At 41.7% G+C, this 27,184-nt stretch overlaps 3 protein-coding genes across 3 annotated transcripts in view; 1 reads left to right on the forward strand and 2 right to left on the reverse strand.

Annotated features, from left to right (window-relative positions):
- IQCK (IQ motif containing K) overlaps positions 1-8,448 on the reverse strand; it is a 34,622-nt gene extending 26,174 nt beyond the window's left edge. Inside the window, exons 1-4 of the mRNA XM_026053955.1 lie at positions 8,400-8,448; positions 6,902-6,960; positions 6,119-6,230; positions 4,028-4,125 (exon numbers count right to left, since the gene is read on the reverse strand). Coding sequence (XP_025909740.1) covers positions 4,028-4,125; positions 6,119-6,230; positions 6,902-6,960; positions 8,400-8,448 — 318 coding nt within the window. The remainder of the gene's footprint in view (positions 1-4,027; positions 4,126-6,118; positions 6,231-6,901; positions 6,961-8,399) is intronic.
- Positions 8,449-9,423: 975 nt separating this feature from the next.
- Positions 9,424-18,491, forward strand: KNOP1 (lysine rich nucleolar protein 1). The gene is made up of 4 exons (XM_026054246.1): positions 9,424-10,813; positions 15,187-15,255; positions 15,757-15,834; positions 18,132-18,491. Exons 1-4 carry the CDS (start codon positions 9,425-9,427, stop codon positions 18,441-18,443), a joined length of 1,848 nt encoding a protein of 615 aa, XP_025910031.1. The 5' UTR covers position 9,424; the 3' UTR covers positions 18,444-18,491.
- An 89-nt stretch (positions 18,492-18,580) lies between these two features.
- Positions 18,581-27,184, reverse strand: part of VPS35L (VPS35 endosomal protein sorting factor like) — a 44,278-nt gene continuing 35,674 nt past the window's right edge. Inside the window, exons 28-31 of the mRNA XM_026054245.1 lie at positions 25,514-25,679; positions 25,016-25,134; positions 19,962-20,108; positions 18,581-19,773 (exon numbers count right to left, since the gene is read on the reverse strand). Of these exons, the coding sequence (XP_025910030.1) occupies positions 19,675-19,773; positions 19,962-20,108; positions 25,016-25,134; positions 25,514-25,679 (531 nt within the window). The 3' untranslated portion in view covers positions 18,581-19,674. The remainder of the gene's footprint in view (positions 19,774-19,961; positions 20,109-25,015; positions 25,135-25,513; positions 25,680-27,184) is intronic.

A 27,184-nucleotide genomic window follows, 5' to 3' on the forward strand; every position in this document is an offset into this window, starting at 1 on the left:
TGATCATCACAAAATTGACTGGTGTCTTCCTTCTCCTAGAGGTTTTCTTTTTGTGCTCCATCCTTACAGATGAGCTGTAAAGAGTGCAAATTCTTAACTTGCTTATTCACAAAACAGTAATCGTGACATGTGAAGCACAATCTCGAGGACTGGCTGGAAGGAGGAGAGGTTGGCTAGGATCTTTAGGSCCCCCTCACACACTACACGTGTTGCATGTGCACACAGTCAGAGAATATGTACTGAAAGACATTTATTCCGTTTCACAGAATAAATTCTATGCTTTGACAGTAAAACTCAATTTAGTCTAGCAGTTGTAACTTACTCTCTTTTAAATAAATTGCTCTTTCCTTTGCAAGGACTGGGGGGAAACAGCAAAACTRTGCTATCAAACAGTTATCACTGAAGGAAGTATTGTGAACTTAGTTTATCCCTATTACATCCAGGCAATTTATCAGAAAATAATTCACTCCCTCTACTTCACTCCACTTCCCTTTACAGAAGGGGAAAAAATGACATTAATTGACCTGTCTTTAGCACATCCTTCCAGTGCTACACAAATCAGGACAAACACAGGAAATATCTACACAATGTGCATTATTGACCTACAGATGTGTTTACAAAGTATTTATGCTCAGACTTCATTTCAGATTTTTCGTCTTCTTTATGATACACTTGATAATAACATGCAAAAAATACTGGTCATCAGAAGGCTGCAGAAGTCATTAGGGAGAACTATTTAATTCACTTTCCATTATCTAATATACTTTTCAAAATATTTCATCAGTCTTCTACAGCAACCTCTTTCTGTGATCATTAACAAGAAAGAAAAAGTGGAGTTATGGTAATAAACAGGTTTAAACATTGTTGAGATTTAAGTCTGAAAAAAAAAAAAGAATTAATGCATTAGTCAATTTTCACGCAGAAGATTTAAGTAAAGAGTCTTTCCCCTTGAGACACTTAACAACAGATAGGATAAAGCACAGGAAACATAGTATGAAAAATTACTTCAGAAAGGGAATAGACTGGGAGACCTACTAGGTTTCTTTCATTTCTAAATTAGAAATGAAGCTTCTGTAGATTGTTCCCATATTTATGTCAGTCTGAAGTCTGAAAATATATCTAGCAGATGGTTGTTTTTAAGGCTTTTGCATTTCAGATTCTTCAAATGCACTACATAATGCAAAAGAGATTGTTTAAAAATTAACTGCTTATGYTCCTATAGTTCTAGTTCTGTATCACTTTTCAGGTAAGATCTTGCAGATATCTTTCCTTCACAAATAACTACAAACAGCATAACCTTTCCCCTTTCTTGATTTTCCCTTGTCATTCCACAAATCTTCCTTCCTAGACATGAATGCATCTTCTCTGCTCTCCTTGTTTTCCTCTGTTGCTCCTGTCTCCTGATTTTCTTTACCCCAATTTCAATTTATAATTGGCACATATCTTTTCATTTTCTTCTCATTCTTTTTTATTTCCCTTCAAAGCACAAAAATTGGCCCCTCTCCTCTTATCCAGAATCCAACCTTCATTCTCCACTTGTTCMTTCCTTCTCCCAGGCTCAGGGAATAGTGATTGCAATCACTTTTGCTGTTCCAAYCACTTTTGCTGCTTTACTTTCAGGGTCTCTTCAACCTCCCACTGGTTTAGTCTGTCGGAACTGTCCTGGACAGGCTTTAATAACTAGAATCTAACCAAAATTCAAACTCGGTGTTCTGTTCTCATTCTTCATTATTTCAATGACCTTAATGACAATTCATCCTTTACTTGTTCTCTAATAAATTCCATGAATTTCTTCTTTTAACCCTTCAATGTTTCAATGTGTCCATCCAAAGAATTTCCCTGTCCCTAACTTTATCCAGCTTTTCCAAGGGCTCTGTGCTTGACCAGATAAGCATTTTAATGCAAATAGGATCATGATCTTTTCTTCTAATCCATACAGAACAATACATTTCTTATGAACAAAAGTATAATTTGAGTTTATATATTTAAGTCAAATAAGGAAATGGAACATCCAAGTATTAAGCACCTGGACATCAACGGAAAATATCACAAATATTCACGTCTGRTATGAAGAGCTATTGTTTTACTACTTATTATTCAGAAAAAAAAAAGAGGAAGAAGTATGTCAGAGTGGAAAAGAATCATCTGACATAAGATGGCTTTTCTAAACTTAACTTCCTAGCAGCCTGGCATTTCTCCCCTTCAAAGCAAAAATCATTTAGAGTCTTTTTTGATAAGAGGTGTCTTTTGTATGAAGTTATGAMTATTGGTAAGAAGTGTGTAAACTACTCATTTGATTTTTATTAATTTATTATAAAACAACATATACCAATCCATATACAAAATTATTTTCAGAATAAACACTTCCTAAAGATCTACAAGGCACTGAATCTTTGAATTAAAAAAAAAAAAAACCCCACAACTCTCAAACTCAGACTAAAAGTAAACATAGTAAGCTCAGATTTGTGCTGAGTTTGAAAATGAAGTTTTTCTAAGAAATCTCATATTTTTGTATTAAGTACTGCTTTATTGCCTCTTATTCTTTAGAATTATGTAAGACCTATYAAGGAATGTATTTTAGAACAACTTTAAGACAGGCCTTTTTTCTATTGAGGAGATGTGTTTCCTTGGAAAAAACAAAATCAATATAAATTTCTTTAAAAGTCTGATGAATAATATATACGYCCAATCCATTCTTGGTTAGGTCACATAAATGTGGTGATAGGAATGATGTACAGAGCTGTCATTCTCTAATGTCATGTAGATTAACCACTTGCCTATTTCACAGTATTAATCACAGATTATAACTAATAAAATCTATAAATCCATAAACCAATCAGCTTATAGACACATCCATCTTTGCCAAGTTTTAGCAAGGTTCTTAGTAATCTACTGTTATCAGAAATGTGGATCTGAATTTGAAAGCTGCGTTTAGGACATCCACTCAAGCACAGAAAGCGGTGTGTGTTTTTGGCTGTGCCCAGGCGGGTGCAGCACACAGACAAACAGCACACGTGTATTTCATGAACTGTTTCATGGTGCCCGTTACCACATGCACACAGGTCTGCACTCAGATGGCACACTAAAGTAGGTCACTGTCAAGAGCCGAACTGGAGGTAGATCAAGATATGAATAATAATCTACTGTCACGTTAAATTATTCTTACCTAATGAGTAAGAAGCCCACGAGCCCAGACTGCATTCCTCAGATATGCAGCCCATGTACCAAAATTATTACTATTTATATTAATTGCTATTTATATTACAATGCTGTAAGTATGATGTGGCTCAGATGCAGGCATAAAGACATAGAGAAATTTCACATYGAGAAGTGCTGAACACAAAAATAAGAAATAAAAGAAAAATTACCTCCATGGTTGGAGAAAAGAGCAGAAATCATAGAAGAACCCACAATCCCCATGGCTAATCTGTTATCTGATGAGACAATGAGCTTTCTTTTGAACCAGTTCTACCGTATTTTTAAACTTTCCAACATACAATGAGGAGTCTCYTTCTACGTATGTTTATGTACACACACAAATATAAATATATACGTAGCAAACGTTACATTTGCTTTAAATGACTTAAAAGTACTGTCTTTATAAGGTTCATTATGCTAAAGACTTTACCTTCCACTTAAATGCAATTTTACACAGCATTTTAAAACACTAAAATGAGAAAAAAAATAAAAATAAAATTAGGATGCCAGACCAGGTTAAATAATTGAGTAAGGAATATTGTGCTAAGTAAAACTCAACCTCTCTGCTTCATTCTCTTTGAAGGAACAATGTGCAATAACCTGAAAGGAATATTGGTTCTTGAAACATGGTTTAGTCTAGATACAACTGCATTTTTTTTTTTAAAAAAAACAACCTTCAAGACTGACTTGTTTTAAAACAACACAGGATATGTTATTTTATATTATTGTGGTTGGCTTTCTTGTGGAAGGCCAAATACTGAAATATAGCCTGTGAAATAAAAGGCTGTAATTTCCTGCCCATGTTTTGAATTGAGAACTAAGAACTAACCTCAAAACACTTCTCCTTCTTTGCCTGATGAAGAAGTTCAGCCATTCCAGGTAGAAGTATTGGAAATATGTAATACTCTAAGTATTCTTGAGGAGAACCTGGATAAAATAACACAGATTTCACTTAAAATTAAGCACTCGGATTTCACAGAAAGGCAAATATCAAAAAACAGAAACCAAGTATGTTACCAGGACCATTTTGGCTTGAACCAGGAACAGATTCTTTCAATTTAGATAGAATCTGTCTTCATTTTTCTTCAGCCAAGAAGACATAAATTTGATAAACTAAAGGTACATGAGCAGCTAAAGTTACATCAACACTACAAGCTCCATTGTGCCTCAGAGATGTCAGGCTTAGCTTTAAATTAGCTAACTCAGACATCAGAGGCAGTTTAGCTACAGAAGTGAGAAGCAATGTGGACTAATTTACCCTGACAGGAAGCAAAGTAAATTAGCCTGCACTGAATTCTTGTACTGTTACAGCTAAACCACTTTTGGTGTCTAAATTCATGTCCTTTACATACTACAGCAAAACTGAATTTCCAGATGGAGGAAAAAACACAAAGACTGTATTTCAGTGATTTCCTTCTCATAAGCATGTTCTATTTGTCTGTTCCTCAGGGGCTGTATCATAAACCCAATTTCACTATCTTGGCAGAGATGTCCGAGTTGGCACCTCTCTCTTTTATGACTGACTACTRCCCCTACGCTCATGTCTACTTGCCAGAGTGTGCTAACACACAGCGCTGCGTTCCGCACAGAACAAAGCAGCTGCAGGCACCTCCACCAAAGCCCAGCAGTGACACTGCTAGTGCTGTGTACCTAGCCTAGTGCTCAGCACATATCTGATAGGGGACTCAAGTTCATCCTTCCCAGCTTCCCTTCACATCTTCATCTTCCCTAACAAGGCCTTTCAATACAAACTTAAAAACTAGGTTTTTAAGTGTAGGATCCTTCTATTGCTTTTGTTGAAGGGWTCATACACAGAGAAACTCAAATTTACTAAGCCAGAGAGACAGGATCAGAGGGAGCAAGACACCGATGAAGCCACAAGAGTACTTCCCTCAAAACAGAGCTCGTTAGTTTGGGAGGAGTGGGGAACAACTACAGACATATCCAATTTGTATCTCTGGAAACATGCCACACTGCAACACATCAGCCTCCAAGTTAGGTCCCTCCTAGCTCAGGAGTCTCAACATCATAGTCTACAGACTTGCTATACCTTTGAAAATCTTAAAAGACTAACAGAAAACCAGATCTTAGACAAAAAAGGATGGTTTCTTAGCTGAAATGCTGTTCTCGGTTTGAAGTCAGACTGCCGATCGCTGTAGCAAGCATGCAGGTTTTGGTGCAGTCAGTAAAGACTAAATTACAAAAGGTTTCTCTTCTGGCAGAACACCACTGCAACACCGAATTTATCATTTGTTTCATACCTTTAGTTGGTTTATGCACTGCCAGAAAATGTTCACAATTGGAAGAGAGCTATAGATATAAAAGCTGGGGGTAACATTCCTTCTAACAACAGGAATTCCTAATAAGTAAGAATGAATGGCAGAGAAGAAAATAAACACAGATTGAGAAGTGATGGGAAAAAAAAAAAAGAGGAATAAAGGACAATAGGAAGGCTGAAAGATATATTGTTACTTGGTGAATTTCACAGAGACTGATAAAAAAAGAATTTTAGAGGCTGTTTCCATTCTAATTTGTGATCAGATAGAAAAAGATAAAGTTTTCAAAGTAGTTTTCAGGCTCAATTATATATTTAGTCTATTGATCTTAGTTTAGTGTTATTAAATTAGAGGGAAAAAATGCTTGTCCTCTGATCTAAGTAGCTAAATAAAAAGTCACTTATAAGAAAACAAAATTATCTTAACTGCAAGACAGTAATACTGGTTTCTAATCTGTGTACCATCTCATTTGAKTTTTTTTCTATTGACAAAGGGGCCAAGCCCTGTCTAAGGAACTAGGGGACTAATCATGCAAAAGCCAGTAYGGAAAAGTGTTGCAGCTGTTACTACTATAAATTCAACAATGGACAACTCCTTGTCAAACGCAAGAAAATAATCACAGAAGGGCTCAAGATCTTACACACATGTTTTTGGATCAGGTGGCTCTGAAGAGGTTGTCGCCTTGCATTTGGAAAGCGACTGCTGGCCAACAGCATTAGCTGCAGAGGTCGTGTAGAGTTGTTCCATACCTAACAACTGCAATAAAAATAAAGTGTCTACAGTATGCCCAGTTTAAATGAAAGTCATCTTTGTATCTGACATCCAAAAGAACTGACTTCTCTACTCACAGAATTGCTTGGGACAAAGTGGTTTTGTCCCCAGGAAAAATCATAGTTTACCTTTCTTAAAAGGTTATATGTATGCCTTCTATCAAAAAGAAAAAGCTTTTCTAGAATTGTTTCATTTGGTCAAAATTAGAAGTAAAATTAATTTGAGCAAGTATAACACTGCTGATTTMGGGAGACACACTTAAGTATTATCCGCCACACTGTGACATTGGGGCACAGCTCCCTTGCTCCACTTGCACCCCTCTCTCCTGCACATTTTAGTGCACAACTGTTCGCAACACGGCAGCAAAGATACTTGCATACTTCAGTCTCACAGCAGAAAGACAGTGAAATGCACATACCAAACACAGCTGGTAAGCTATTTTAGGATGGTATTGCCCACATTGCTTTAATTGAAGACAATAATTTGAGGAATATTRTATTTGTTGACTGACAAAAGTTGTTTGCAACACGTAGTTTTGTTCTCATTTAACGTTATGAATGAGTCTATTCCACTGACACCTAATTTTCCCATTTAGTTACTAAAAAAATCTTTTAAAATCAGCCATGTGAAGATTATTTTGCTTGAACTATACTCACAGATTCTTCCTCTGATTCATATAAATCATCTGGAAGTGTAGGTTGTTCTGCTTCATACTCTGCAAGTAAAAAGAAGCACAACATTTATCCAAAAGACATAATAACAAGTATTTCATTTTCCTTCTGCACAAATATCACTTTCTAAAGCTACTTATTCTGTTTTGAAACAACAAAAATACCACTATATGCCAAATATTTAGCACAGGCTCTAATGTGTCAGAGCACATGTGAAGTTTAAAGACACTTGTCTTGACATTAAATCAAGTTCAAGATTCTCAATGTTAAATGGAACTCTTTATTGAGGAGGTTTTTATTTAAAAATCACATAAAAAATAATGCAAGTAAATGACGTGGAATTAGTCATTCTTTTTTCCTAGTATATAATAGTGTTTTTCAACTTGGAATGCACTATGAGCAATGAAATCCCCAGGACACTGCTAAGTATTGCTGTCTCCACTTTCAAAGAAGAAGAAATGAAAAGGCAGAAGTGGGACATGACCCACACAGATTACTGCAAGAATCAGGGTTAAAAAAAAAAAAAAATTAAAACAGATTGAAAACTTAAGAAAATGGGGTCCCATTAGAAGCAGAATAGCACTTTATGGGAAGAGCTGATGCAAATTTCTGGATTTCTATAAATAATATCATTTATCTCCCCATATTAATGGATTCTTAAAGAAGGACCATGAATCCRATGTAAAAAATAGACAATGCACACGAGGGAAGATTCTTGTAGACAAATCAAGCAGGTTTACCATTCTACCAATATAACTAACAGATTTACTGGTACTGCTCCCACATGCAAGTATAGGTGTCTCTGTTAGGTCAAATCAGAATAAGCAACTTTGCTCCTACAGTAAAAATTGCCATTTTTATGGGAAYACATACATATTACAGCACCTTATGAACTATAAAATAGAAAAAAAAAAAAAAACCATCTTTTAGGCCTCAGAGCTGCCAGGGCCAGAGCCCAGTTTCCCAGCCCAGCTGGGAAAGCTTGTTAACTTGGCATTAATTAAACCTGACTGATAATATCGATAACGCAGTAGCCCCTCTGCATTCCCAGAGCAGCCTGGTGTTCCCTCGCTATAGGAAACCTGCGCTGGATTCACTCTGGAACAGGTTCCTGCACCGCTGGGCACACGCTAAAGCCTGGACTTATTGCCCTGCCACACAGACCTSGTTCTCCCAGGACTCGAGGACTAGGCACAGTAACGCCATGCTGCAGAGCCCGGGAGCAGTAACTCTAAAGCCCTCCCTGAGGCAGCTGCTGCCGCCATCTCGTTTGCCCACGTGAAGGGCATGAGGCTCGCCCGGTCCGAGGTTTCAACCAGTCCGAGCCGGTTCCAGCCGGTCTGAGCCGGTCCAAACCGACCGAGTGCGGTTGCGCCACGCCTGTGGCGGCCGCTAGAGGCGCCCCCTAGAGGCGCCCGACTCCCGCGCGAGCTGTTGCGGTGGGTGGCAGTGRGTGGCGATGAGGCGCGGGCCGCGCTCCCACCTGCGCACACGCGTTCCCACAGGCTCGACGGGCGCCGCGCAGCCGCCATGGCGCCCGCGTCGCCACGGCAACGGCCGCGGCGCGAGGGGCGGGAAGGAGGAGGGGCGGCGCCGGCGCGCTCCCGCTCCCGGCTCGTTCCGTCCTGGCCCGTTCCCGTTCCGGGTCGCGGGGCGGAGCTGCCGCACGTGGCCGCGGCAGGTAAGCGGCGGCGCCCGCAGCCCTCCAGGCAGCTCCTTCCCCTCGGCCCTCGCCCGCCGCGCCCCGGAGCCGCCCTCGCGCCTGGCGGCGGTGGCGCCTGCGGCGGCCGTGCCGACCCTCCCCGCCCCGCAGCGGGGCGCCCGGGGGCCTGCGGCTTGCCCGGAGACCCCCGGCAGCGGCCCCGACCCCGCCGGCCCCGTTAGCGCGTTTGGCGGGGCGCCTGGCGGGACCGCGGGGGATCAGCGGGGCTGGACGACAGGGAAGGAGCCGGGAAGGAGCAGGGCAGCGGGAGCGCGGCCCGGAGCGGGTGGCGAGGGGCAGGAGCAGCCGCGAGGAGCAAAGGAAGGGCCGTGACGGGGCATCTTGTACTGCTGGGCACCCGGGTCATGCGATGAAGGAAGCACCCTGTAAATAAAGGCAGGGTGGTTCACACACGTAAATCAAACAAAACCCCTCACCACCACTTYAACTGTAGATGTCAATGGGTGTATATATGTATTTATACATATATGCCATCATGTAGGAAAATGCTTTGAGTACATCTGTGAAAATGTCATGCTTGTCCAAAGACCAGTAAAAAATTAGGAATGGCCAAGAAAGAACAAGATAAAAAAATCACCAGCTCCCCAGTCTCGTGGGTTGTGTTTTTAGTGCTGCCTACGGCCCTGGTGGGTTCCCCACAGAAAGCGCGTTTTGAAGTTGGAGAAGGACTGTTGGAATTGGGGGAACGGGACAGGGTCGGAACACAGGTCGATCCAGTAAACCAGGGCCTCCTGCTGCTGCCCAGGCTCTGCACTAACATGTTTGTTGTGGTTCTTTTTTTCAGAATGATAATAAAGAAAAGGGGAAAAGAAGTTCACGAGGAAACTGCCCAGAAAAAGGTGAAAAGCAGTGGGAGACAGATTGTCCTTAAAATTGAACAAGATGATCAGAGTGTCGTTAAAACTGAGGATGATAACTGGTTTGAGACAAAGGTAGAAACAAAAGCAAATAAAAAGAAAAGTTTAAGAGAGGATGAATGTTTAGACCAATTAAAACTGAAGAAGAAGAAAAACAAAAAAAAGAATGCCTGCTCGGAGTTACAGGAAGAAGCACATCCTCAAAGCTTGGTGAATGTAGAAAGCCATCTGGATTTAGAACCACAAGAAACTAAGGAACAAATTAAAATCGTCAAAAAGAAGAAGAAAAAAGACCAACATCAGTCCTCCTTACCATCAGAGAATAATCAGAGTAGTGATGTAGATGATCATCATGCAGGTGGCACTCAGGAAAATGAATTTGCTTTCAAGAAAAGCAGAAAGAACATTGCTTTGAATTTGGAATGGGATGGTGAAGTAACTAAGAAAAAAAAGAAAGGCATTTGTTCTGTAGCATTAGAGGACTACCAGGACAGTGAACAAAAACAATCAAAAAAAGATCTTAAAAAACACAAAAACATGTCACAAGAAATAGATGTCACTCGCAAAAGCAGTGGAACAGATACTGCCCAAAATGATGAGGAGAGTTATGTGAGGAGAAAGAAGAAAAAGAAGAAAAAAGATAAGCCAGTCTCGTCTTCACCAGTGACCTGTCCTCAGGACRACATCCATGGAGTTCATGATAGCCACATTGCACTAAGTGACTTCAAAAAAAGGAAAAGAAAGAATTCCCAGGAGTTTGCATTCACAAACAAAGAGGAAGAGGATAACACTCAAAGACCTGGAAGCTTTAGAGACACAATGAAGAAGAAGAAGAAATGCAAAGATGCTTCCTCTTTAATACCTGAAGATAATCAGGTCTATGGTGCTAGAGTTCCTGATGAGCATCTTCCTGCCCAGCAAGAAGTTGAGCCTGGAGAAGAGGAGCTTTCTGGGAAAAAGTGCAGGAAGAATATCAAGGGCAGTAATGATGAAACCAAGAGGAAAAAGAAAAAGAAGATTCAAAAAGAAGAGGAAGAAACAATTGATTCAAAATTCGTTGATGACAAAACATCTAAAAGAGATAGATTAACGCTACCAGAAAGCAATGAAAAGAACAAGGAGAGTGAAGCCAAACTAGTTAAATGCATTACAGGGGATGCTGTAGAAAGGGTACTGTGTAATTACAATCCTCTGCTCTCTGACAAAAATACTAAAAAAAGAAAAAAAACACAAAAGGATTCTGCTGAAGAACCAGGTTCAAAACCAAATACAAAAAAGAAAAAGATGAAAAGAGAAAGCCCGGAAAATGAGGCCTKGGTAAGTAGAAAAAAAGGCTAACTATGCACCCCTCTGGAAGAAGTAAAACTATTTAGATAGATGGTTTCCTATTCTGTGAATGTTTTGCCTGCTCAGAGCTGTAGGTTGCGTTTGGATCAGCAGAGTGGTGGGGTCCCCTCGGCTGTGAGAAACAGCCTGCAGGATCTGACTGCTGATTTCAGTGTACAGCAATGATGAAAGACAGGACAGTGCTTTGCACAGCCTACTGCTGTGCTCATCTAGTGTTTCAGTTGCAAAAATATAAAATGCATAAATGGTGTATTATAACTACTAGCAGGAATTGGCACAAAACCAAAATTGGTATCTACATTCATAAATCCTTTCCTGTTTGCCCTGCAGTTGCTTTTATCCAAGTGAGTGGCAGTGCTCTTACAGAGCAGGATTTTAATACCTTGTCACCTACTCTGAGCAGTGCACAGGATGTGGGTATCATGAGTCCATTTGACCAGGTGTGGCAGACTCTTCCTCAAGATTTTGCTGATGCTGGAGCTCCATAGTGTTAGAAACAGGGAAATGTCATCAAAACATACTGCCCAACTTGGACAAAATGCGAGAGAAAATCCCAAGTAGAAGGCGTAAAACACTGACATATAAACTCTGATGGAAACATATTACAGAACACCCTAAGTGAAAATTCAAAGGCATTTTTTTAAARACAAAAAAATGTGTGCAAGGCAAAAACAAATATATTTGAGAGTAGCATAAGCTAAAACTGAAAGGAACTGCATCCAGACTGATTGACTGTTACAGAAAATACCATCCAGGTGTCTTAAGAGTGTTGACATTTCTGTACTGAAATATGCATAGAGAGGAGTTGGTTGAAAACAAGGAAAACAGTAATGCTTCTTGGAAGTTTTCTTTTTTTAAAAAAAAAAGTACTGGTTTTCTGCTTTCCAATTTTTGGAAAATTAGACTACTAAGATGTGTTTGTTTATTTCACACTTCCTCTTGCTTCTTCTCTGGTAGTCTTTAGTGTCACATTTTAAAGTGAAGCCTAGCCTGTGTCGGTGTTATTGATTGTCTGCGTAGCCGGTATTGATGTCCTTGGGAATTGAGCTCTGAGACACACAGAAATTCAGGGGGCATCTATTCTAGCTTTAGGTATTTAAACACCTTTCAGAAAGAAAGCTGGTTACAGGCCATTAGGAGCTTGACTTTATTTGCATGGGTGATGAGAACCTGAGCTCCAACCAGTGTTGATAGAGAGTGGTGAATGCTTTGTGTCTTGAAACATGAAACAGGCATGAGATAATAAACCATCATTGAAGATTTTGGTAAGCTGGGGCAGTGGAACTTGCTGCCTCGTTTGCACCGGCTAGCCCTGAGCTCCGCAGTGTGAAGAGGTAAAACCAGCATCCTTCCTGGAAAAGGTGCTGGTGTGCAGGTTAGCACCTGATCTACTGGATATGTGGAAAGCGTAAAGAATCCTGTCCTCCTCCTCCCTCCCCCTCAAATCAGTGTCTTACATTCTAGCTGAGGGCCTGGTTCACTGGACGTGCTTTAACATTTAAATGACCTCAGAGCCTTTGAAATGTTTGCTAAATCTGTTGGCACTTCATAGTGTATGCTCTGCTTTGCTATGCAGTCACTCGTGTGGTTTCTTCATAATCTTCATGTTCTCTAGAGACGTGTAAACTTTCTGGAGTCCTGTACTAACAATGAAATACAGATTTCAGTCTATAAACAGGTTCTTCAGCTTTCTTGGAGACATACAAATGGACTTCTTTACAAAGATTTTTGTTGGGAGTGTGCATGCTTATCATTAGCTAAGCAGATGGTTGGGCTTTTTACTAAGGTTTTTCTTTTCCTCCTTTTAAAGAACAAGGTGCTTTCACTGCTGGGGTGTAATTTCTAATTAAGTTGACATCGCCTTGCTGGGACTGTTAGACATTTGGATTCTTGCAGCTGCTCCCATGTGTGTGGAGGCAAGATAAGCCTCAGCACGACAAGTACAATTGCACGATGGTGGGGACCAATTACAATGGGAAGCAGCAAGTGCCTTGCAAACAGCCGAGGARAAGGGGGTTGGGTGATGTTGTTTCTCTTCTCCATACTCTGCTTCATACATAAATAATAAAAACTACTTCAGAGGAATTCTCAAGATTTAAAGTCTGGGTAATCGGTTCTGAAGAAAGCTAGTTCTTGCTAAGCCAAATGACATTACTAGAATAAATTGCTGATAATGTCAGTCTTGCATTTATTTGTGTCACAGTCCTGACACATTTTCCAGGCTACAGCGGTTGCCTGGTGTCGTAAGTATCRCTGCTTTCCTTGAAAAAGCCTCTCCTGGGTTTCTGCAGCAGACAAGCTAGTGAGTTTCCATAGACAACGTGGCCTGATGCTCACTTAATAGTGATTCACATTTCTCCTGTTGAATGTCCTAACTCATAAGGATAAGGCGCAGATTGAAATAATCTCAGTGTGGCAAAAAGATGGCTAATGAAAACATGCAAAATAATGCCTTTGAGCTTGTTTTATGGGGGTGTAGAGGAATTTGTGGGAAGAATGAACATACCTGAGAACTGATTGCCCTGACGGTGAATTTGTTAGGTGTGAAAAGTCTTACTGCAGGAAGACTATGTAGTCAACCTTGATTTGTAGGGATGTTCTAGTTCGTTTGTTAAGATGTGAACGTACAGCTGACAGTGACAGAAGGTTTCCTAATAATCAGCTGAGCCGTTGCTAGTAGAATTCRCTCATTTTGGTGGTCCTGCTGCAGCCCCTTCAGCGCGCGCAGCAGCCTSTGTGGGCTGCTCTTCACTTGCCTGTTTGTGTGCAGCCAGCGAAGTTCTGCCGCGCACTCGTGTTCTCCCCGAAGTGCAGGGGAGGGCGAGGGCGGCTCCCCGCCGCGAGGCTTCATCCTGCTAATTCTTGGTGCTCAGTCATCTTCAGAAGGCCAAAAACATGCTGAGAATCAGCAAGGATGGGGGTGCACATGTCCTCTCTGCTAGTCTGCCACCTACCCTGCAAGCTAAATAAAAAAACAAAAACCAAAAAAAAAGCCACTCTTGCAGCTGCTCGCTAAATCCTGTCACAACAGTTTTCCACTTGTTTTAAGAGATCTGAATAGACAGTACTAGGTCATCTAGAAGTAAACTGGGTATTTCTTTTTTTGGTTAAGAGAATGAGCTCTCCTTATGGTAGACAAATATTTTTCTCTTAATTTTAGATGGCAGATGTACTTGTGTATATATAAAATCAATGAACACAATACAGCTTTGAAAAATACGTTAAATCAGTAATGGCTTTCCTTAAAGGAAACTGTAAACTGTCAAAAAAATAAACAAGCTTACAATAAAATAATAAATAATAAATTAAAAAAAAAGCTTCTGCTGTTTTTCTGTACGTAACAAACCTCTTCCTTGGCCCAGCCTTCCTGGCCTATCTCATGCTCGGGTTGCTGCGCTAGCTGCGTCAATACATCTTCCCGTTGGCCACCTTTTCCAGGCTGCTTGAAAGCTTATGGCTGTATAATTTACCACTGTCCTGCACTTGCAGGTTATCCTGATAGACCAGATGCCCCCAAACCTTATCGTTATCACAGATTTGGGGAAGGGTGGAGAGCAGTGAGCAGGAAGCAGCCGGGGGAGCGGAAGGGCCCGAGTGCTGYGTCCCGTGGAGCTGTCAGTAACCTGGAGCTGTCAGTAACGGCTCCTCTCCGACTTTGCCACTGATTCCCTGCCCAGCACCCCGCTTCCATTCCTGCCCTACCTGCTCCGCTCCCAGCAGCATCTTCCCGCTCCTCCTCTCGAGCGTGGTGCTCGCGCTGCTTGCTGCCATTGCAGGGGACGCTGGATGTGACAGACCTCCCGTTGCTGTTTCTCTCTGCAGACTGGCAGCTGCTTGGGCACCATCCCCTGCACTGCAGCCCAGAGCACAGGGCAGCTGCCATTGCTCGTTCTGCTTGGGCAGGAAGGGGCCAGCAGGACCCACGTACTTCATCAAGTTCATTCTGAGCACTCAGAGGGGCCATTACCTTATTACCCATGTAAAACTTAAATTTTACAAAGCTGTTTAATTTGAAATGACCTTGCTTGCAGAGTTGATTCTGGTGATGTTGGCAGTTCCTTTTTAGCATATAGATTAAAAAAGTCCCTTAGGCTTTTTATCAAAAAAAGATGACCCTTGCCAAGATTTCTGTGGTGCAAACCTTCGGTGGATCTCTCTCTCTCAGAGCAAAAAAATCTCTGCAAAGAAATGCACGGGTTTAGCAGGCGCTTCTGCTTTTGATTTGATTTGTTTCTTCTTGTCCCGAAGTACTAAATGATGTTGCCTGGTGTTTGTGCTTAGGGACATACCTATGTATGACAGAATGGCTCATAATATTTATATAAGTTTTTCCTTTTTTACAGGTACATATGGATGATGTAACTATCGTGCAGGAAAAAAAAGGAAACTGTGATGAAATTAATATAGACAAGGTATGCTTTGACTCAATTATATAAAACGTAAAGCAATTCAGCATCTAAGGCATGCACAGAGTTTGTAACAAGAAAAAGTTATGCTGTCTTGTTCGTCTGTGCCAAAACTGCTTTGGGGACATCTCTCCTGCTGTTAAGGGTACTGTACCTTCCATGAACTTCCATGGGCCAAGTTCAAAATGCCAGCACCAGGGAATGCCTGGAGGCTGGAACTGGCTGGTTCCATTAAATAGACCTTTGTCTGCCTCTCCTCCCTGCTGGCTATTGTGGTATAGCTGCGACCTGCAGTTAGAGGATTCAACATGTTACAGCAAACTATTTGTAATTACTAAAAGCATAGTTCTGAAGTTGTAAAAGGATAAAATGCAACTTTCTAATTGCCCTTCTAAAATACAGAAGATATCTAATCATCTTATTTTTCCCTCTTGTTTTCACTATGAGTTATCTGTTAATTAACACATGGAAAACAAGCCCTTTTGCTGTCTTATTTCTGCGTGCTAGGTGAGACGGCAAGCTCTGCAAGAAGAAATCGATAGAGAATCTGGCAAAACTAAGGTTTTCAGTACCAAAGTGGAACCGGTAGGTATAAATTGAGACCTCAATCTGATAAAAACACTGTGTCCAGAGCTACTTCATGAAGATGCACTATACTCCTTTTTATATGCAGCTCACGTACGTGGCTTGGCACATCAGTCTTTCTTCTGATTGTAAATTTAAGGTCATGCTATAGAACAAATTAGTTGAATCTCAAGAGAGTCTGGGAGCAGACCAGTGAACTGCAACAGCAGTTGGAATCGTGCAGACCTCTAAATCCCATCATCAGTCCTGAAAAGCATTGTTTTTCTCAGGCTGCTCTGTAGAATTGGACAAGATGAATTGCTAGAGAAGCATTTTCTGTTTATGGTGAAACAGAAATAATGCCTGGCCATAAATAGAGCTGTCATTAATTTTTCTCTTTATTGTTTTCTGAAGGAGTGTACAGACATTAAGCAGGGGGGAAACACAACTGGAAATGTCAGAAAGGATGACACCTCATAGCGCCTGCATGCGATCCCTGCAGTTAAGCGCATCTCCCCTCCACCGCTTTGAAAGATGCTGCTTTGTTCTGTTCTTCTTTCTTGTACTCAGCCCAGGTGCTGACAGGTTTACAGTAAGCTGTCACTAACCCGTGCAGTAGCCTTTAGCAGAGTAAGGAGATTCAAGAGTAGAGAGAGCTCTACAAATAATCCGGATCCTTAGTTGCCTGCAACACCATTCACTGACAGTATGCCTAGAAAGTAGAAACACACCTCAGACAATTGCCAGAAATAACTCATGTAAATGTGTGTAGTGGGAGGCAAGCTGTGCAAGAGCTGTAGAACTGCAGCCTCCAAACCAGCGCTGAAGTCACTGAGAAAAATGACATCTTTGGCAGGGAATCCCAGTTCTTTGATGCAGAACTGTTCATGGTTAGTGTTGCCCTGAAGTGTAGGAGCTATGAAAACTCATTCATGAGCTTCACAAGGAGTAAGCTTGAAATGCCGAGACAGAAGTACAGCATAGAGAAAGCAGTTCCCTTAAAAAAATAACAGAGATAGGAAGAGGGAGCTGAAAAGCTGCAGTTATTTCTACTCATTGCTGGTATCTCTCCCATTCCAAAGGGAGGACAAATGGGTATGGATGTGTGTACTTAGTCTTTGAGTAAGGTAAAAATAACTAAATTATTACAGAAGACTTTCTTTTAATAGCAAGTATGTTAGCCTGTGCTATTGAAGGATACACTAACACTGCATTTAAGAAAACCTGCTCCAGCTTGCCTCCAGTATTGGGGAAGAGCCTGTGTCAAGGTGGCCTCCAGGGGGGAAGGACTGGTGCCTGCAAACTACAACTGTTCAGTTGAGAGGATTTCAGGCTCATGGGAACATAACACTAAGTTCACCTTTTTTCCCTTTGATGTAGTCAGTCCAGTCTAATTAATGATCAAACATTCTTCCAGTAACATGATCCCCAATTTTAAAGAAAAATAGAGGAGCAGCAGTCTTGCCCAAAAGAGTCAGAAAGGACTGCCCATCTCCTAGCCTAGGGGTTCAAGCTAATGAAGCTTGTTATTAGGTAAGCCAAAAGTTCATAAAGTTCAAAAGTTCATAAGCCAAAACTTCCCAAATCATGATATAGTCTGGATTATCCACAGAAATGATTGAATTATTATTTCACTAGAGATATTACCTGTATTCTCAGAGAGAAACAAATATATGCAGCTAAAAGAAAAATCCTGAAGAAGCCAGAGAATCCAGTGAAGAATAGAGATAATGAATGGCAAACTGGGAGGGATCAGGAGAGTTAGGAGTATTAATCCTGTTGGTTAAGGACATGTCCTCAGTTTTGCAGCCTTGTAATGTAATTGGTAATTAGGGGGAAAAGATAATTGTTACTTGAAGTACATGAACCACATGGAATGCTGTCTCCAAAACTAACACTGCTGAAGACAAGAACTGCCTACCTAGACAACAGGAAAATGAAACGATAGCTCTAAGTGAAGGGTAAGAGAGACAGATGATTCATAAGTCTGAATAGTGTTTTGGAATAAGAGAAATGATTGGGCAAGATCTTGCTTTCTGAGCTAAATATTATTAGAGTTCTAGAGAGGGAGGGGACATTCTGAAACTGCATTGAACACTGTGGGCTAACTGCACTGAAATGCTGATGCACTCGTGCGGGGTTGTGTCTTCCCCTCATCACATATCTAAGTACTGTAGGTGGAATCACTCTTTCCTAGCTTTGCGAGTCCTGTGTAGGGTTTGCAAGCTGGTTCTCTTCTCAGGCTACACATCCAGCCATTGTGCTTCTTCACCGTGGTAGTTTTTAATTTTAGTGTTAATTTTGTTTTTTTTCCACAGGATACAACGTTTGGCCAGTGGAGTACAGCTGCTTTTCAAAGTCCCGACCGAGGAATGAAGTTTCTTAGACTGATGGGGGGGTTTAAAAAGGGCTCTGTGCCTACCCAAGGTCTCGCAGCGACTGCAAACAAACCAAACATGGCTCTGAACAGGGAAGGGGAGGAGAAGTTGCAGCAGGCCCTGAAAATGGAATTTGATAAAGCAATGGACTTGAAGCAACACAGAAGAATTGGTCTTGGATTCCAACCTGCTGCCAACAAAAAAGTGTACATAAACAAATACACATCTAGATCTATAAAATTTGAAGATTAAGCTCTTAATATAAAATTAAAATTCATCATGCAAAACGTTTGCTTTTCCTTTTTACTTGAAATAAAGTACAAAATGTTTTAAAAATATGATTTATGAAGTAATTGTTATGCAAGTTTCTAACTGGATACTACAGTGTCTGTGGAGTTGGATCTTCAGCTGAGCAGTAAGTTTTTGAAACCTTTATGCTGCTTTTTTACAAGTTGAGTGACAGTCTTCAAAAAGATCCAGGGCAAAGCTGCAACAACCTGGAGCTTAGTAATTGTTTTTTTTAAATGATGTTCTTTAATAATTAGCTACACAGATGATTCAAAGGGGACTTAGCATTCATTCTTCACAATTTTGCAATCAGCAAGTGGTGCAAAGTGAAGCACTGCGACCGATATGCCTACATATTGGAGGATTTTTAATTTGAGAGTGGATTCTTAATTTAGCATCTTTATTACAATAAAATACCACTAAGCAAAGGAACAATAAATAAATGCCCTCAGCATGAAGGACTTTTATGAAATGTATTATGTAGCGCAACAGTAGATGTAACTGAATTCCAAAATGATCAAGTGAAATGGTTGTATGCACAAATAATTCCCCGAACAGAGGGACTGCGCATTGACTTTTTATTCAGCGATACAGTGCACTGTGAATATGTTTCTATTTTCCTTCAAAGTAGCATTTAAGGATTCTCTCCATTTTACAATATGCCACTGAACTAAAGTGAAAACATAAGCATGTCTGTGAAAATGTACTGTAGAAATTAGAACAGCAAGGCCTCCGCCATTTCTCTCTTTTACTGGAAGTGACCATACAAGTATTGGCAGCAGCCCAAGTAGAAGGATGACTTACTAGGATTGTTATACTGATTTCTGTGCAGGAGAGAAGACAATAAGTGAAATGAAGTCTGGAGACAGTGCATTTACCWGTGCATGGTATCTTCTTTGCTGCTAAAGTGGCGTAAAGTTAGGTTTGCAGCTTTTGCCACCACAGAAGTCCAAAATGCCTTTAACTGAATCTAAACTAGCATTGAAATAAAAATGGAATGGCAGAACTGGAAACAAATTTAGGTCAAATTCAGGTTATTGCACACTCAGAACAATTATAAATGTCCAAGTAAATTTCTCGCTGTAAGTAAAATGAAAATATACTGAGCTCCAGTCAAAAAACTAGAAGAGTCAGTGATTAAGGGCCTTGGCTACATGCCCTCTGGACAGATACCTCCTTGGAAAAGAAGCGTTCATCAGGTTCTGGACTGCAGGGGAAGTCGAAGGGCCAAGTCTGTGAAGTGACTCATTTCAGGCTGCTTGCTTTGGCTCTTGATATATTCTAGTGTTTTTACCTGTGTATGAAATGAAGATAGTTGGAGGGTTTTAGTCTTATTTCACAATCCCATCATTTATGCGGTATATAAAGGTGTGAGCAACTTGTAAAGGAATCAAGTTTGTTTAAATGAAGCAAGCAGATTTCCCAAATGGAAGAGTGGTAGGAAAGATCTTAAGATTTCTCTGCATCATGCGATTTCCTTACCATGGTCTTGGTGTCAGCAAAGCCATGTTTCTGAGCAAGATTCCAGAGATTGACTGAAAGCTGGTTTAGTTTGTTGTTTCGTAGATCTCCATGAGCTACAATAGTATTGAAGAAATAGAGCGCTAGCTGGCTCTGTCGCTTCAAAGTCTGTAATAAAAAAGAAATACTCATGTTATCATGCAGTCAGCCTAAATACCTGGCAGAACCTAAGAGGGAACTCAGGAAGGAGCCCGAGGCAGAGAGGTTTTCAGTAATAAACATCTATCAGTAATTGTAGCTACAAGGGTACGAGCACAGGAAGAGGTATTCGTGAATCTACTTCTGAACTAACTCAAGTTGCCGCAAGTCAAAATAATCCTTGACTCTGTATCTCCTATCACTTCAGCAGAATGTACTACTATGCAGTTTATAGAACAGACAATATAAAAYAGCCACCCTCAACAATGACTCATTGTTGTCTAGAAATCGCTCTCCCACCAAGCACCTTGCACTCACCTCAGATCAGCATGGCTTTCCATTTCTAATTACCATGAGCATTAGTCTAGATGAATCCCAGTCTAGCAGTCATACAAATTAATTATTCCTATTTTTATTTCCAGTGACAGGTTCTCGTCGCTATTCTTTCACTAAGACCCGAGTGACACCAACGTACGTGCACCACGTTTGCGGTTACCCAGTGATACCCAGAATCACTGATGTTGGGAGGCCCCGCACTCGGTGGGCACCTCCGCGAGCACTGCGGCCGCCACGCTGCCTCCCTGCGGCTCTTCTGGGGTTCACCACCCCTGCTCAACTCCAGCAGTGCCACCACTCAGCCCGGATGCAAGTGGGAACCAGAGCAATCCAGACACTACCCCAGATCCATGGAGGCGGTAGTTCTACTGCCTTTCTGGCCRTTCCTATTAAACAAGCTTAAAAAGGCAAGAGGGACAAGTCATTATCAGATGCACCTGAGACACACTGTTACAGTGGCTAGGTGCAGCCGTGCTTTGTTTTACTCAGGAAACATTGCTGCCGAGAGCAGAGCTCCATCGTTAGAGCTGCAGAGTGGCAGCTCCCCTCCCTCACTGAGGGATTTAGCACCGCAGCCCTTTCAACTCAACGCTTGCTGCAGCCAACACGCAGCACTCGGGGAGGCAGCTCAGGAGAGCGGGAAGGCGGCAGGGGAGGAGGTGCAGCGAGCACCGCGCTCCTCCAACACGCACAGACACAGTCCAAGCCTCTGCCCTTTCCCTACGGGATGGGAAGTAAATCAGTTCCGCTTTCCAGTGCCAGYAGAGGAGAGGTCAGATGCTATTAATCAAAGAAATGGCACAAACCAGACCGTCAGTCTCCAGATAAATATGCACCAAGAGAAAGAGCTGTCATGAAGAAGCTGGCGAGCCAGAGAAGAGGACGCATCACATGCTGGTTCGTGCACGCGAGCTGTGACGCTGCTGTGCACGCACCCAATGTGGTGCCCAGGGGTGCTTAGGATGCCAAGAAAAGCTCACTAAGTGCTAAACTCATTACACGGGACTTGCAAGGTGAAACGGCTTCCTGCAAGAGTTAGACGTTCTAGCAGTTCTCATCCAGTGGCTCCAAAACCTGTTCACAGGCTGAAACTACAACCATTATTTTCCCCCTTTATCCAGGGGTGAACTGTATTCCCTACCAGATAAAWACAGCCAAGCCCAGCAACAGTAACATGAAGAGCAGAAACGCATGAAGAGCRGAAATGCTTCTCAAAGACAAACAATGGAAAAGGTATCTGTCAGTACTTAGTATTCCTCTTGTAGGACCATCACCCTTAGGGGAAAATATATACAGTGCATGGCCTACTAGCCCCTGTTTTGTCATGCTGTTCACAAGGGGCATAGTCTCCCCTCCTGCCCCATCACCRCGCAACCTGGATTAGCAAAATATCTTTCCTCGCCCCCCCTTCCAAACATCAAATGCCTGAAGTTGTTTGAAGATTTGCCGTAAGAAGTGGGACAGTTATATTACAGAGCAGAATGCAAACCAGCAGTACATGGGAGTCTGAGTATCACTAGCAAGTTTTCCAGGCTTTCCARGCAATATTTATGCAAATACACAATCAATTTTTTAAAATATGGATCCTATTTCAACAGTTCTGAAACATATGTGCTTCAAAAAGGGCCATGCTTCAAAGAGGACCTAGAAACACATTAAAGAAAACTGCAAGACTAGGATGCAATACTAACTCTCAGGGTGCTGGGGAAGGTTCAACAGTCACAGACAGGACCAGGGGCTCTGATCGCAGAATCAGAGAACGGCTGAGGTTGGAAGGGACCTCTGCAGACCACCTAGTCCAGCCTCCTGCTCAAGCAGGGCCACCTAGAGCACAGGACTGTGTCCAGATGGCTCCCCAGGATCTCGGAGGAAGGAGACTTCAGAACCTCTCTGGGCAGCCATCTGTTACACAGTGCAAAGGGGAGAGAGAGCAGCTCAGGTACGCAGCAAATCCCACTATGTCTAAAAATTAACAGAAGGGGCTGGACAGGACTTTGCACACGGATGGACAGCACTTGTTGTGCAACCCAAGCGAGACCGGGTTGGGGGGACGGCGATGCGGGTGCCACCATGGCGCACACGATGTCTTTGCAGGCAGCACGGAGAGCGGGACACTCCAACCRGTTGGCAGCCACGTACACCACGGCACTAACGATTCCCACGCCAAGAAGAATCACCTGCTTTATGGAAAACACGCTGCGAATAACCTTTGGAATAACACTGATGGCATTGAAATACAGTACAAACTAGAGGGTTGTGCATGATATGGGACTATACATTACATACCTTGTGTCCTAACCTCTCCATGAAAGAGCAAAACWTAGTAGCTTCATACAGCATAATACAGGAAAACAGACTGCTGTATTGTGGACTGTGTACTCTCTACTTTTTWAAATTCTGGCCAGTGATCCAAATATTTACTCCTGCCTTTCAGTGAATTCTGCCAGACATCTATGACATAGGGGTACTTAAGACTTCTGCTGGAAGAGCAGACAGAGACAGCGGCACCGTAGACAGGCTGCCGGGGAGGACCCTGCAGCTCGGAGGAGGAGCGGAGGCGACCGGCGCTGACCACAGCTCCGCCTGGGAGCGCGTCGCCGGCCGCGCCGGGCCCAACGCCTGCTCTAAGGCAGGTGCTTGCGGAGCASGGAACGACCGCCATCCTGACGTGGCCCTCAGCACACCCAGCACCAGCAGCAAGCAGCACAGATTTGCATTCCTAAGAAACCTGCAGTGTTAGATCAGTCTTCCACTCACCCAAAGGCAGAAGAATGAACCCCTGACACAAACTCTCAGGATCAGAAACAGCTTGAACTTTATAGAGCCGTCCAGAAGTTAAAATTTCTAGCATCTCACCAACGAAGCATTCTTTAATAACGCTAAAAGATGACACTGTGTTAACCTAAGATGCGTTATTCACTTCCAAACTACAATTCTGAGGAAAGTGTTTTATTATGAGAAAATATATATTTTTTTCCCCTTATTGCTTTTAAAGGAAATGAACCAAATAACCCAGCATCATCCGAGGCTTGTTCATGTAAATGAGTAGCCAAGTAGACAAATAATAAAAGGCTGCCAACACCAAAGGCAATCCAAATACCACGATGATTTTATGCTAGGCTTTACTTTAGCATGAATGGATGCAATTTCAACAACATTCCTATCACTTTATTTCCTTAGCAACAACAGCTTCCTTAACCAGTCTTTGTTCTTGCACAGCACTGTGTAATCTCTCACAGACTTTYACAGAACAAAGCCAAATAAATACACCTCATATATACATGTGGATGAACAGAGCAGTAAAACCAAAACTCAGAGTGACAAAGAAAGGACAAGGATCTAGCTGCACGTCACTTAGCTTTAAAACAAGTTTTCTATGTACTTGCCTCAATTAAATAATACAACATATTTTATTAGTAGTAAGGAGAAAAAAAAAACCTTTTAGAAATTGCAGATTTCAAGCCCTACACGCTSCATTTCACCCACGTACTCAACCTAAGAGTTAGGTACAAAAAAAATTAACATGTAACCCAAAGACCTGCCAAGCTATGTTAAAGATCTCTGGATAACATTTGCTTGGGCAGGGTTTGGTTTTCTGCTGCTACTGTCCTGAAAAAGAACTGTCTTTCACAGTGGCGATGCACACACTGAAGCGGAGACACTTCAGCAGAGAATTTACTCATCCTGAAACTCTACAATAGCTTAAGGAGGAGAGCAAAAGCAGACAGAAAGCTAAACTTTGCATGGTGGTCCCGAAACRTGTAGTATACTTAGTATACTCACTTAGTATACTCTGTAGTGGAAAAAATTATAGGCTCCTCCAAGCAGCCGATCACAGAATCATAGAATGCTTAAGGTTGGAAGGGACCTCTAGAGATCATGTAGTCCAACCCCCCGCCCACACAAGGTCACCTAGAGCAGGTGGCACAGGGCTGCGTCCAAGTGGGTTTTAAAGATCTCCAGAGGAGACTCCACAACCTCTCTGAGCAGCCTGTTCCAGGCCTCTAAGGAGTGACTTTCTTCGCTTTCTCTAGCTTAGGACAAGAACTGCAGTCTGGCAAGGGCACCATGGAGCTCATTATAGGCAGAAAGACTTTCAAAAGAAAGAAATGATCCCACACTGAGCTTTATGCTTCCAAGGCCAGACTGCACTAAGACTCAGGCTGGTTGATTTAAAGCCAGCTCTAACCTGGCTGCTCTGCAATATCCATTCTGCTCTGCAGCAAAACCTCTGCTGCACCTTCAGCATTGATACTATGTAATGCCCCCGATGCAGAGACCCATCGTGTACAGCATGCACCTCCGCAATTAGCTTCAGCTCGTACCTTCAAAATACATTATAAATGTAAACGATCTCTTTCACATCATTAGGTCTTTCAAAGCCCAGACTATGACAGGCTTCATTTTTGCAAGCAAATAAAACTACCTAATTCCCTCTCATGAAGTTCCTAGAACTTTCTGAAAGGCCCATACCTGGTGAGAAGAAGGTCCACTTATTTAACTCTGAAGTCATTTTACTTCTGCAGTGAACAAGGACATACCTCCTCTTTCCCAAGGGTTTTGAGATGATCCAGGATCTGTGCTATCACTGTTTCACAGAGTTTATTGATTTCAGCCAGAAACTTGGAGTCTCCACCATACAGCGCATCATTGGAATCAACTGCAGAGAGAATTCAAGTTTAGGTCTGGCTAAAATTACACATCTGATTGTGATTTGGCCACACTTACTGACCCTTATTCTTAATGTTTGAAGGGTTTGCTTTGTATTTAAGCACCACTCATGCACATCCACTTTAACAATGCCTTTTCTAAGAAGAAAGTTACAATACAAAAAATCAGAAATTTAAGTGTAAGTAAACAAYAGAACATAAGATACATACATAAGTTTACTTTTCCCAAGTAAACTTCATTTTAACTACTTAAAATACACAGACCTGGAGAGGAAAATAATCCATTGAGCAATTTTCACTACCTACCGTCCACTGGGATGCATTTCTACGAATGGCACAGTGGTACACAGGATCATCCCTACGTATTACCTTTATCTACATGGTAGATATATGTTTCCTGAGTCATTGCAGACAGCAGATGCAAAACATTGGTATAAATCCGGATTTTGTCATCACTGTTATCCTCCCAAGTATAATCCTGGATCACATTTAGTAGTCCTCGCACAAGAAACAACACTCCTTGTTCTGGATGGTCCTACAGAAAATGGGTCAGGAGAAATAAAACCAGCATTACTAGGGTTTGTATGATTTTTTTTTTTTTCAGTCACAATACCAGTTCTGTAACAGCAAATGCTACAATATAATTAAAGCTGGCATCCACTTTACTGAGGCATGCTTCCAGTAACTCTTTTAAAAACATGTTATAGTTTCCTCCTAAAACATCTATTTGACCCGTAATCACAAACTTGATCTAGACAGCCTCAGCAGACAAACCCTGAAATGCTTTGTTTTCTAGTCAGAGGGGGAGTAATTCAAAAGCAATTTGGTATTACTAATAAGAAGTCAGCTTCTTAAGAGCTAAGCCTCTAAAATTACACTATATAGATTTTTTCTTTTATTCAAATAATTTCTGTAAGCTGCAGAAACAAGTATATTACTCATATAATTATGAGTTTCAGAAGAACTCCTACACTGGGAAGTCAAAGTTACAGACAATCAACAATCTTTTGATATGAAAGGAATATAATTATAAAGGCATTTGCTTTACATAAGCCATGGGTTTTTGCAAGTGGTTTTAATACTGAACTTGGTTCATTTCAAGCTGGCAGTTGGTGCAGTGATGCCAACATTTATTAAGACAAATCACAGTTTACTGCAGTTTACTGCAGAAGTTTCCTTTCTATTCTCTTGTAAAATGGGAGAAAGAACTAAAGGACGCTGATCTCTGCATGCTGGTATTTCCTTGCAAATTCTTCTGCTCTGTCTCTGCTGCCTCTCTTGCCACTGCAGCTTGGGAATTTGCAGCCACTGAGCAAGTTGGTTCATTCTCCTGATGGAAAACTCAACCACTGCATCTCCCACTCCCAAAAAATCACAACTGGTTTCCATTCATCAGCTCATTGGCAGAGGCAGGATAAACTCCCTTCAGTATAGCCCTCAATTACACTGGATCAACTATAATGTAAAAATCACAGTGTAGGAAAGCACTACCTTGTAGCTCTAGGGGCTAAGAGCCTGCATGAGGGCAGCTGCTTGCATTTAGCTGATCGACTGCAACTTGACTGCAATATCCTCTTCAAGATGATGTTGTCAGCATAATATTTTATTTCACTCRTGACAGGCAAAATAGGTGTTTCAGAGAGAGTTAAGCCTAGAGCCAAAAGGATTGCAGCTCAGGTCCCTAATCTGTCACTGACTTGCTGCACAATCTGTAACCACTAATGGGACTGCTCTGCTACCGATGCTGGGGTCTTCGTACTTCAGGTAAGGCAGCTTTTGCTGACTATGACACAGAGGGTTTGATTCAGGAAAGGCTACCTGCTAACAGGCTTTTAGTTTCGCTGCACAGGTTCCTTTGCTGAAATTGTGAGCAGCACTCCCCAAACTGAGTAATGCTCAAGGAACTCTGGCATCTTTACCTCACTGTATGATAACAAGTATTACCATCATCAGATGCAAACCAGCAGGAATATGGGAAAGCACAAGTTCAAATTAAAGCAGGTCTACTCTAAAACTAGAAAAAAATATACATAAATATAA

Source organism: Nothoprocta perdicaria, unplaced genomic scaffold, assembly GCF_003342845.1.
Source record: "Nothoprocta perdicaria isolate Ctin4 unplaced genomic scaffold, notPer1 scaffold_12, whole genome shotgun sequence".
Classification (NCBI taxonomy): Eukaryota; Metazoa; Chordata; class Aves; order Tinamiformes; family Tinamidae; genus Nothoprocta; species Nothoprocta perdicaria.